The following is a 13,278-nucleotide window of genomic DNA, read 5'->3' on the forward strand; positions in this document are numbered from 1 at the left end:
AGATTTCACAAGAGAACCAAGCACATCAAGAGACGCTTCAATTCCATCCGGGATCTAGTCCAGGTGGGAGACATAGAGATTTGCAAGATACATATGGATCTGAATGTTGCAGACCCGTTGACTAAGCCTCTTCCACGAGCAAAACATGATCAGCACCAAGGCTCCATGGGTGTTAGAATCATTACTGTGTAATCTAGATTATTGACTCTAGTGCAAGTGGGAGACTGAAGGAAATATGCCCTAGAGGCAATAATAAAGTTATTATTTATTTCCTTATATCATGATAAAAGTTTATTATTCATGCTAGAATTGTATTAATCGGAAACATAATACATGTGTGAATACATAGACAAACAGAGTGTCACTAGTATGCCTCTACTTGACTAGCTCGTTAATCAAAGATGGTTATGTTTCCTAACCATGGACAAAGAGTTGTTATTTGATTAACGGGATCACATCATTAGTTGAATGATCTGATTGACATGACCCATTCCATTAGCTTAGCACCCGATCGTTTAGTATGTTGCTATTGCTTTCTTCATGACTTATACATGTTCCTATGACTATGAGATTATGCAACTCCCGTTTGCCAGAGGAACACTTTGTGTGCTACCAAACGTCACAACATAACTAGGTGATTATAAAGGTGCTCTACAGGTGTCTCCAAAGGTACATGTTGGGTTGGCGTATTTCGAGATTAGGATTTGTCACTCCGATTGTCGGAGAGGTATCTCTGGGCCCTCTCGGTAATGCACATCACTGAAGCCTTGCAAGCATTGCAACTAATGAGTTAGTTGTGAGATGATGTATTACGGAACGAGTAAAGAGACTTGCCGGTAACGAGATTGAACTAGGTATGGGATACCGATGATCGAATCTCGGGCAAGTAACATACCGATGACAAAGGGAACAACGTATGTTGTTATGCGGTCTGACCGATAAAGATCTTCGTAGAATATGTAGGAGCCAATATGAGCATCTAGGTTCCGCTATTGGTTATTGACCGGAAACGTGTCTCGGTCATGTCTACATTGTTCTCGAACCCGTAGGGTCCGCACGCTTAAGGTTACGATGACAGTTATATTATGAGTTTATGCATTTTGATGTACCGAAGGTTGTTCGGAGTCCTGGAGGTGATCATGGACATGACGAGGAGTCTCGAAATGGTCGAGACATAAAGATTGATATATTGGAAGCCTATGTTTGGATATCGGAAGTGTTCCGGGTGAAATCGGGATTTTACCGGAGTACCGGGAGGTTACCGGAACCCCCCGGGGGGTTAATGGGCCTCATGGGCCTAAAGTGGAGAAGAGGAGGGGCTGCCAGGGCAGGCCGCGTGCCCCCTCTCCCCCTAGTCCGAATTGGACAAGGAGGGAGGGGCGGCGCCCCCCCTTTTTCTTCTCTCCTCCCCCCTCTCCTACTTGGACAAGGAAAGGGAGGGGAGTCCTACTCCCGGTAGGAGTAGGACTCCTCCTGCGCGCCTCCTACTAGGGCCGGCCGCACCCCCCCTTGGATCCTTTATATACGGAGGCAAGGGGCACCCCTAGACACACAAGTTGATCCACGTGATCATATTCTTAGCCGTGTGCGGTGCCCCCTTCCACCATAGTCCTCGATAATATTGTAGCGGTGCTTAGGCGAAGCCCTGCGACAGTAGTACATCAAGATCGTCACCACGCCGTCGTGCTGACAGAACTCTTCCCCGACACTTTGCTGGATCGGAGTCCGGGGATCGTCATCGAGCTGAAGGTGTGCTAGAACTCGGAGGTGCCGTAGTTTCGGTGCTTGATCGGTCAGGCCGTGAAGACGTACGACTACATCAACCAAGTTAACGCTTCCGTTGTCGATCTACAAGGGTACGTAGATCACACTCTCCCCCTCTCGTTGCTATGCATCACCATGATCTTGCGTGTGCGTAGGAATTTTTTTGAAATTACTACGAAACCCAACAGGTTGGGCATTGAGTCTGACTCAACTTCATACCTTGTAACATAGGCAAGAACCCTTTCTTTTACTGATCCATTTTGAACTTCTGCAAAACTTTATTGAGTTATGTGCTTTATGGAAGTCCAATTAATCGTCTTGATATATCTCTATAGATCTTGATCCCAATATATAAGCAGCTTCACCGAGGTCTTTCATTGAAAAATTCTTATTCAAGTATCCTTTTATGCTATCCAGAAATTCTGTATTATTTCCAATCAACAATATGTCATCCACATATAATATTAGAAATGCTGTAGAGCTCCCACTCACTTTCTTGTAAATACAGGCTTCTCCAAAAGTTTGTATAAAACCATATGCTTTGATCACACTATCAAAGCGTATATTCCAACTCTGAGAGGCTTGCACCAGTCCATAAATGGATCGCTGGAGCTTGCACACTTTGTTAGCACCTTTTGGATCAACAAAACCCTCTGGTTGCATCATATACAACTCTTCTTTAAGATATCCATTAAGGAATGCAGTTTTGACATCCATTTGCCAAATTTCATAATCATAAAATGTGGCAATTGCTAACATGATTCAGACAGCCTTAAGCATCGCTACGGGTGAGAAGGTCTCATCGTAGTCAACTCCTTGAACTGGTCGACAACCTTTCGCAACAAGTCGAGCTTTGTAGACAGTAGCATTACCGTCAGCGTCAGTCTTCTTCTTGAAGATCCATTTATTCTCTATTGCTTGCCGATCATTGGGCAAGTCAACCAAAGTCCATACTTCGTTCTCATACATGGATCCCATCTCAGATTTCATGGCCTCAAGCCATTTCGCGGAATCTAGGCTCATCATCGCTTCCTCGTAGTTCGTAGGTTCGTCATGGTCAAGTAACATGACTTCCAAAACAGGATTACCATACCACTCTGGTGTGGATCGTACTCTGGTTGTCCTACGAGGTTCAGTAGTAACTTGGTCAGAAGTTTCATGATCATCATCATTAGTTTCCTCACTGATTGGTGTAGGAATCACTGGAACTGATTTCTATGATGAACTACTTTCCAATAAGGGAGAAGGTACAATTACCTCATCAAGTTCTACTTCCTCCCACTCATTTCTTTCGAGAGAAACTCCTTCTCTAGAAAGGATCCATTCTTAGCAATGAATATCTTGCCTTCGGATCTGTGATATAAGGTGTGCCCAACAGTCTCTTTTGGGTTTCCTATGAAGACACATTTCTCCGATCTGGGTTCGAGCTTATCAGGTTGAAGATTTTGAAGGAAATATGCCCTAGAGGCAACAATAAAGTTATTATTTATTTCCTTATATCATGATAAATGTTTATTATTCATGCTAGAATTGTATTAATCAGAAACTTAGTACATGTGTGAATACATAGACAAACAGAATGTCACTAGTATGCCTCTACTTGACTAGATCATTGAATCAATGATGGTTATGTTTCCTAACCATAGACATGAGTTTTCATTTGATTAATGGGATCACATCATTAGAGAATGATGTGATTGACTTGACCCATCCGTTAGCTTAGCACGATGATCGTTTAGTTTGTTGCTATTGCTTTCTTCATGACTTATACATGTTCCTATGACTACGAGATTATGCAACTCCCGAGTACCGGATGAACACTTTGTGTGCTACCAAACGTCACAACGTAACTGGGTGATTATAAAGGTGCTCTATAGGTGTCTCCGATGGTGCTTGTTGGGTTGGCATAGATCGATATTAGGATTTGTCACTCCGATTCTCGAAGAGGTATCTCTAGGCCCTCTCGGTAATGCACATCACTATAAGCCTTGCAAGCAATGTGACTAATGAGTTATTTGTGGGATGATGCATTACAGAACGAGTAAAGAGACTTGCCGGTAATGAGATTGAACTAGGTATTGAGATACCGATGATCGAATCTTGGGCAAGTAACCAACGTTTTTGAGTCGCCGACTAGTCGCCGACTAATCGCCGAGTCGTCGCAGCGTCGCTGGCTCGCGTAGGCGACTTGACTCAGGAAGCGAGTCGCGTGACTCGCTGGCTCGCCCGCGACTTGACGCGATTAGTCGGCGGCTAGTAGCCGCCAGTCGCGTGGCTTGCTCCAGATCGGGCCACCTGCTAGAGATATTTTGGGGGGGGGGGATAAATAGAGATCCCACGCGGGAACTACAGAGGAAGAGAGGGAAATGGAGGGAAACCGCATGGGTCTCCTGACCTAGGACTCCAGATCGGCGGCCGCCGGCGACGTGCCCCTCCAGATCCGCCGGTGACGCGCCCCCCCAAGAGCTTCCTCCGCCGGTGACCTGCCCCCACTAGCCTCCTCCGCCTCCGCCTCCATCTTCTCCTGCACCTGCACCAGCAAAGACTGCAGGTATGGCTCGTCGCCCCCTCTGCCTCTCTTTGCTCTGCTTCTGCTGCTGCGTGCTCTGCTGCTGCTGCTGCTATGGGGACTGGGGAAGTAGAAGGACCGAAGGAAAGATAGTGTGGGGTGGGCTCTATATGTGCTTTGATGTAGATCTATGTGCTCTGCTGCTCTATGTACTGATGTAGTGATGTGCTCTGCTGCTCTAATCAGTAATTACTAATTACTACTTGTGCTGCTCTATTTTTTCTGCAGGAACCTTGGCTGCAGCTAGAGGATGACTGACCAAACTGTCAATAGTGCAGCCGACGACAATGGGCTTGAGCCTGAGCAGTATGATCCATCCAAGGATCCTAAGCGGAAGGCAAAGTCAGGAGACCCTGGGTGGAAGTATGGGTATTGGCATGATATGAACAGGAGAGATAGGATACGATGCACTTTTTGTGGGACAGATGTGCATGCTGGAATAGCAAGGTTCAAGCGTCACCTAGCTGGGGCTAGTACTAAAGGGAAGAAGAATTCTATAAAATGCAATAAGGTGCCAGAGGCTGTTTCAAAGGAGATGCTGGATTTCATGAAGGCCTACGCAAAGAAGCATAATATGCCAGGGGAGTCTAATAAAGAAGATACAACAACTGGTGATGAAGAAGAGGATGCAATAGCAAATCAAACTAGTAGTAGGACAACAGCAAAAAGGAAGGCTGAGACTGTCCAAACTGAATTACCGACACAAAAGGCTTCAAGAACAATTGCCGGGATGATTAGGAAGACTCCGGAAGAAGTCATTGAGCTAAGGCACTCGAAGAATCCTTCTCAAGCCGCATTGAACGCAGGTTGCTTCAAAAGGACCACCGAGGATAAGGATAGAGTTGATGATCATTGGGCAACATTTTTCTATGCTAATGCCATTCCCTTCAATGTTACCCGATCAAGAGCCTTTGAGATTGCATTGGAGTCCACCGGGCAATATGGTCCAGGGTACATCCCCCCAACTATTCATGCTCTTAGGCTTCCACTTCTTGTGAAAGCAAAGAAGAAGACACATGCATTGAGAGAGCAACATGAGCTGGCTTGGCAAGAGTATGGCTGCACACTAATGTCCGATGGATGGACCGATGGGAGGACTAGGCACTTGGTCAACTTCCTTGCGAATAGTCCAGCCAGGACTTTCTTCATTGATAGCGTTGACATATCAGCCCTAGTAGCCAGCAAAGATTTGTTGGCAGATTTGATGGAGAAAAGGATCAACGACATTGGAAGAGGCTACGTGGTTCAGATTTGCACGGATAATGGTGCTAACTACAAGGCAGCGGGTAGACTCTTAACGGAGAGGATCCCTACATTATGGTGGACCCCTTGTGCAGCCCATTGTTTGAACCTTATGTTGGAGTCCATTTGCAAAATCAAGCAATTCAGTGAGTGTATTACAAATGGAAAAAGGGTGTCTACATTCATCTACAGGCATGGCAAGGTTTTAGATGAAATGAGAGTGAAGACCGGCAACCGTGATCTTGTGAGGGCTGGAGCTACTCGCTTTGCCACAAATTTTCTCAACTTGCAAAGCTTGCACAAACATAGGCAAGCTCTTAAAGAATTTTTTGTGGGTGATGTTTGGCATAGTAATAAGAAGTTGTCAACCTCACCGGTGGGACAAAAAGTTCAAGAAGATGTGTTGTCCATTAGTTTTTGGAACTCAGTAGAGACTTGCATGAAAGTTTCTCTACCTCTTCTAAGGGTGCTAAGGATTGTCGATGGCGATGAGAAGCCGGCGATGAACGAGGTTATGGCAGCAATGGATTATGCAAAGGAGAGAATCAAGGCTGCGATAGATGACAAACCAACGTTGGTTAAGAAGGTGATAAAAATAGTAGAGGACAAGTGGGAATCTCAAATGGGGGTGAAGTTGTATGGAGCTACACTATTCTTAAACCCAAATAGGATCTATGGTCTCAAAGCTAAGCCCGAGAAAGCACGATATTGTCAAAGGCTTCGGCATATGTTCAATGAGGTGCTATTGCACATGGAGCCGGATGATGATAAAGCAAGCGTGATAAGTAGATTGGATGATGACTATGAAAGAGGTGAAGGTGAATGCTTCAGCTCTAAGTTGGCAATCAATGACCGAACAAAAAAGAGTCCTCGTAAGTTAGTTTACTCTAGCCTTCTACTTTTTCATAAATTTCAGCACCTATCCTTTTTGGATTACGAATTCTAAAATTGTCTTCATTTGTACTCATGTAGTTCTTTGGTGGGGTGCTTATGGTGGCCTTGCTTATGAGCTGCAACATTTAGCAAAGCACATAGTTAGCCTTTGTGCTTCAGCTTTCGGTTGCGAACGAAATTGGTCTTGCTTTCAAAATGTAACTAGTAAGTACCAACTTGATGTTCATTCTACTTCTGTAGTTCTTTGGTGGGGTGCTTATGGTAGCCTTTCTAATTGTTTTCTTGTATGTTGTTTTCAGATCCATAGCAAAAAGAGAAATAGGTTGGAGTTCCAAAGACTTAATGATTTGTCATATTTTCAATACAACCAGAAGAATGCCGATAGGTTCCAAAAGATTCGTGAGGAAGGCTCCAAAGGGACTAGGTCTGACCCATTAGTCCTAGAAGACTTACAACGGGACAATGAATGGGTTGACCATAATGCCCAGCCGGTTTATGAAGGGGCTGATATCACTTGGGCTCAAGTTGACGAAGCTGTCGGTGCATCTGAAGGTCCATTGCGCAACCTTAGAAGCCGTGGGAGTGGGAGCCAGGCTGCTGTTACTCATGTCTATTCTCGATCTCGAGTGCACCAAGTTGGAGAAGATGAGGACGAGGAGGATGATGCAAATCAGGAGGTTGAGCTTGAAGATTATTCAACAAGTGAAGATGATCAAGAGGGAAATCAAGGTGAAGAAGGTGAAGGTGGAGCTGGAGGTGAAGAGAGAGGCTCCATTGGCTTTGATGATGATCTGGATTACTAGGACAATTGATGGAACTTGGGCTGGTGTGGCTTCATTTTGGACATATGGAGTTGGGGGCTCTTGGGGCTGGTGTGCCTCATTTTGGACATATGGAGTTGGGGGCTCTTGGGGCTGGTATGCCTCATTTTGGACATAGGATTTGGGGCTGGTGTGGACCGTGTGGCTTCTTTTTGGACATATGGAGTTGGGGGCTTGGGGTTGGGCTGGTGTGCCTTATCCCTTCTTTTGGACATAGGATTTGGGGTCGATTTGGGGCTGGTTGTTAAGCGTTAAGAACTTGGTAGTTCGTAGTTAAATGTAATGAAATAATGCTTAATTTTTGTTGCTGTTTGGGGTTGGTCCCAATTTCTGTTGTAATACTTGTTGCTGTGATCTGTGATGGTATTTATATGTAGAACTGCTGCTGTTTTCCTTATCTGAATCAGGTGATCAGGTGCAAAGACAAAAGGATCATCAAGGAAAACAAATTGGGACATATGGACACACAAGAAGTAAGTTCTCCTCTTTATTTCAACTCAAATGTGCAAGTTTCCTATTACATATATACTGCAAGGTGCAAACAACTTGATGCTCATGCTTACTATTACATTTATACTGCAAGGTGCACCTGCAATCAACAAAGACGAGCTTGCACAAGGTCAGAAAGGGATTTCCATTGCCAACTATAAAAGATTACAAGGTAATATCACTCCTAATTCCACCCCTAAATCCTATTCTAAGCCATGGCGACTTGGGGCGACTAATCAAGCCAAGTCGCAGACTCAAGCCAGCAAGCCACTAGCCACAGCCTCGGCGACTTGGCTTGACTCAGCGACTCAAAAATAGAGCAAGTAACATACCGATGACAAAGGGAACAACGTATGTTGTTATGCGGCTTGACCGATAAAGATCTTCGTAGAATATGTAGGAACCAATATGAGCATCTAGGTTCCGCTATTGGTTATTGACCGGAGATGTGTCTCGGTCATGTCTACATAGTTCTCGAACCCGTAGGGTCCGCACGCTTAACGTTCGGTGACGATCGGTATTATGAGTTTATGTGTTTTGACGTACCAAAGGTAGTTTGTAACATCCCAAATTTTCAATTTGGAATGTTATACACTAGATCATCATTGCTTATCATATTTATTGCATTTTGGTTGATCCTAGAAATTTTTCGTAACTCAAGGACCCTCGGAGAGAGTTGGGGATTTCGTTATTTTCATATTTGAGTTGTCTCAAATTTTGAAAATAGGATCATTTGATTTTATTTATTTTATCTTCAATTATTTCTATTACAAAAATATGAGAGAGGGAATAAAATAACTTTCCCAAAATAAATAAATATTGAGGATTTAATTAAAAAATCAAATAAGATTTTATTTGGTTTTATTTGCTATTTTATTTGAATTTAGGAAAAAATGCACGTTTTTCAAAATTGCATTTAGGCCCCAAATAAATGTTCATCTGTGCGGCTTGATTTTAGAAGCCGGGGAAAATTTATTTCGGGATTTTTGGAGTCCGTTTAGTAGTCCTTTTGTTTTTTTCCGAGCGTAAGTTTAAAAAAAATGTTTGAACCGACCTACGGGCCGTGCTAGGCCCGGACTCCCCGGACCCAACCTTTATAAGCCGCCGGCCCACCCCGGGCCGAAACCCTAGCCGCCCCACCTCGAACCCCGCGCCCACCACCGCCGCCGCCGCCCGCCACCACCGACGCCGACGCTGCCGCCCCGCCGGACCCCGACGCCGCCGCCTCGCCAGAGCCGCCGCCGCCGTCCCGCCGCCCGAGGTTTACCTCGATCCCGCCGCCGGTTTTTCCCGGAAAAACCGTTCGGTTTTCGTCGGTTTTTTGGTTTCGTTTTTTCTTTACATCGGTTTTTCCCGGTTTAGGCTAATTAGCGATCGTTCGCTCGTTCGTTCGTTTTAACGAACGCGTTCTTCGTTTAGATTCAGTTAACGAACGTTCATTCGTTAAACTGTTCGTCGTTTTTCTTTTTCTCAGATTAAATCCATGATTTTCTGATCACGATTTCTGATCCGATTTTCATTTTAGTTTATCTTTTCGCTCGTTTATCGGAATCAGGCGATTCAAGCGCCTAGAGTTTTGTCTCAAAACCCTCTTTCTGTTTAACCAACTTAAACAAGTTTTTTGCTTCTGTAAAAATTGCCTTAGATCCAGAATAGGAAATGAAGCCCGTTTCTTTTGCCGTTTGTCTTTCGTTGCTTCGTTCGATTCGATTCTTTTTGCCAACCGGAGTTCTTAAGTTGAACTTTCTGGTTAAATATCTTATTTGAGTTTTACCTGTGCATTAGTTGAGTACTTATTGTGTGCTTGTTTGTTTGCGATAGAGTACCCGGAGTGCGCCGCTTGTTACTTTGAATCGCTAGGTTTCCCGGATCATCAGCAAGGCAAGTAACACTTTGATCATACCTCCTACTACCCAGTTTTATTGCATTAGATCAATCCTTACACATTGCATGATTAGGATCTAATTAAATTGTGGGTTTGGGAAGTAGTTGAGGTAGTACCTATTACCTGTCTAATTATCAAACCTTTGGGAGTTACTTCTACGTTTGCTTATTATTTGCTATGCCATGCTAGTAGACGTGGATTGGGTGAGTGTATCGATGACATATGTGAGCTTTGTTAATTAATGGTTTACTTAAGGTGGCAACCTAAACACACATCTGGGTGGATTGAGGCACCTGGGTATTCCAGGATTGCCTGTTTTCTTTTGGACCGCCACCCAGGCTCAAAGGGATCATGAGATTATTCATGCTAGAAACTTCGGTGTGCAGCCACAAGCTATTATGGGCTCTAGCATAGTTGACTAAGTCATGCGAACTCTTATAGTGGTAGACTAGCAGATGTAGGGGATGTAGGTGGTACGGTCTACCCATCGTAAGGTGCTAGCGCTTCTGAAAGACTATGTCTCGGTCATCCATTTCTCAAACACCATGTAGTGCGAGAAACCAAACGGAGGCGATTGAGTCTTGTGGGGAAACATGCGCAAACCTCTGCAGAGTGTATGAACTAATCATGGTTAGCCGTGTCCCCGGTTATGGACATCTTGAGTATCTAGTACCTGGATCATCATGTGAATCTCAACATGTTACTCTAAAGATTAATTTTGTTGGGTTTGTTTAATGATGATGTTTAATTGGGATTGAGAATGCTGTCAACCATTCTCAATGTTTAACAACCACCATAATAGTTAAATAAATTTATTCCTTTGCAGTAGGGAAAAATTGGCTTTACGCAAAACTATAACCATAGAGCTTTCCACGAGCCAAATATGCATATAGTATAGCTGTTTCATTCCATTATTCTCTATGTGTTACATTGCCAGCATATTCCATGTGCTGACCCGTTTTCGGGCTGCAACGTTAATGTTGCAGACTTTTCAGACGACGATTAAGGAGTTTTAGGTCGTGGTTCTATACTCAGTGATGCCGTTGGAGTTGATGGACTCACTTATCTTCCAAGCCTTCCGCTATTATCGTTATTAGATGGCCTTAAGCCATTTTTATTGTAATAAGTTATCTTTGGAGACACTCGATGTAATAAGTGTGTGATTGCTACTCTGCTATAAATCCTTCAAGTAATGTGTGGTGTCAGCATTACTGATCCAGGGATGACACCGAAGCACAGAGTTTGGACCGTTTGAGGTCTGATCGCTACAAGATGGTATCAGAGCACACGCTGACTGTAGGACACGACCACTAAGCTAAAGACCTAGATCACTACTCACTCTCTTCTCTTCTGACCTCTCATCTTTTCAACTCTTTTAGGATGGCGGATGCAAGGAACAAGTTCACTCAACCGGATGAAGATACACCCTTTGGACGTCACTTGAAAGAAGTCACTAGATACCTGAACATAGGAGTACCAAGCTTCACCGGAACCTACAATGCCACCTTACCTGAAGAAGAGCGCTGGATGATTCAAGTTCAAGTTCCAGGAAGGACGTTCATGCCAGTCACTGAGCCCATAGAGTTTTCTTTCGATGCACCAACCTGGAGTCTAGGAAAGAGCATGGCAGCTCACATCGCCATGGGACGCATTGGAGAAGTCTACCGCAATGATCTCAAGGATACTATCTACCAGATTTGTGGGCACCGAGATGAGCACTGTGAGATGATCAGCACCAGAAAGGATAGATCAATTGCATCTTTTATCCAGGAATTAAACCAGCACATTCGACGTCAGGAGAACCAGATGTGCGCCGACATGATAGACCTGAAGAAGGCAAGGACAAGAATCAAGGAACTGGAGGAAGAACTCAAGGCTACACATGAAGATTTTGAAGAAGAAATTGAAGTATTAGTGGAAAAGAATGACGATCTGATCAAGAAAATTGTAATATTCATGGGAGACCCTACATCGATAGAAGAAGATGAAGAACCCAAGGAGATTTGCCCGGAAGACTACATCATCATCGACGACACCGGCTCGGATCCAGATGATAGCTATGATGACTATGGTGATGAAGCTGGAGCAGATATCGTGGAGTCTGCAACCAAAGAATATTTCTAGTAGACCACCCCAACAGTAGTAGTAGTCCACCATGTAAATATAGTAGCCCGAGCACTTTTGCGATATTTAGATCGATTGTATGCCCTTGTTTGGTTGATTGAATGAAGTGAATTGTTTGCTTTTGCCTCATGTGCATATGGGTAGTGTTTTCTCTTTAGGCCCCCTCTATTCTTAAATCTCATCCTTTTCTAAACCCTCAGATGCCTCGGAGACGTGACCCCGGATTTACCTTCCCACCGGAGTTCACTCAGTTGATCTAGCAGCAGAACACATTGATGCAGTTACTAGTCCAGAATCAGAACCAGGGGAACAACAACAACAACACCCCGCCACCACCACCACCTGTTGATCACTTAGCCCGTTTTCTTAGGCTGAATCCGCCGGTGTTTTCCAGTAGCACCGAGCCGATAATAGCAGATGATTGGCTCCGCAAGACAGCTAGAGAGTTGACCACAGCAGGATGCACTGATGCGGAGAAGGTGAAGTTTTCCGCACATCATCTTGAAGGACCCGCAGCATCATGGTGGGAGAATTTCACATCCACTTTCCCTGTCGATACTATCACATGGGACCAGTTTCAGCAGGCTTTTCGTACTGCCCATGTTTCAGTAGAAGCTATGGCCATGAAGAAGCGAGAGTTTCGCAACTTGCGCCAAGGAGGACGGACAATTGGCCAGTATGTGGAGGACTTTAATAAGCTAGCACGTTATGCCCCAGATGACGTTGCTACGGATGCAACTAAGCAGGAGAAGTTTCTGGAAGGACTGAATGATGAGTAGAGCATGCAGTTGATGGTAGCAACCTTCAACAACTACCAGGAGTTGGTAGATCGTGCTCTTATGATTGAAGGGAAGCAGCAGCAAATTGAGAATCGCAAGAGGAAGTATGCATAAGGAAAGTACAATTCAGGAGCTCAGCAGAAGCCACGATTTACCCCTAGGCCAGGAGGACATTTTCAGCATACCCATGGAGGAGGTAGTTCGCACAATCACAATGGCCCCAGGAATGGTAATGGGAATGGAGGAAGCAACGGCCAGAACCGTACCAACCCATCAACCCCAGCCAAGAAAGACCTGAGCCAAGTCACTTGCTTTAAGTGCCAGAAGACCGGACATTATGCCAATGAATGTCCTGAATCCCAGAATGGAAATGGCAATGGAAGCTCTGGGAAGAAGCCAAACCCTTTCAACAGGGGACAGGTGAACCACGTTAACGTGGAGGAGGTTGAAGGGCAGCCGGGTGCAGTAATCGGTAAGTTTTTGGTTACGTCATTTACTGCACTCGTTCTTTTCGATACTGGTGCATCGCATTCATACATATCAAGGGGATTTGTGGATAAGTATAAACTGCCAACCCAAGCCCTTAGGTCACCCATGTTAGTAACCTCGCCTGGAGCAGAACATATGGCTAGTCTATGGTGTGATCAGTTACCATTAATGATTGGTAACTATGTTTTTCCCTCGGACCTAATAGTATTGGAATCCCAAGGA

At 44.5% G+C, this 13,278-nt stretch overlaps 1 protein-coding gene across 1 annotated transcript; it reads left to right on the forward strand.

Moving 5' to 3' along the window:
- Positions 1 to 4,583: 4,583 nt before the first annotated feature.
- Positions 4,584 to 7,272, forward strand: LOC147965483 (uncharacterized). Its single transcript, XM_087526806.1, has 3 exons — positions 4,584 to 6,447; positions 6,548 to 6,666; positions 6,769 to 7,272. Exons 1-3 carry the CDS (start codon positions 4,584 to 4,586, stop codon positions 7,270 to 7,272), a joined length of 2,487 nt encoding a protein of 828 aa, XP_087382932.1.
- The last annotated feature ends 6,006 nt before the right edge of the window (positions 7,273 to 13,278 follow it).

The sequence above is a fragment of the Triticum urartu genome, chromosome 6A, assembly GCF_056163025.1.
Source record: "Triticum urartu cultivar PI428250 chromosome 6A, HENAU_Tu73, whole genome shotgun sequence".
Lineage (NCBI taxonomy): Eukaryota > Viridiplantae > Streptophyta > Magnoliopsida > Poales > Poaceae > Triticum > Triticum urartu.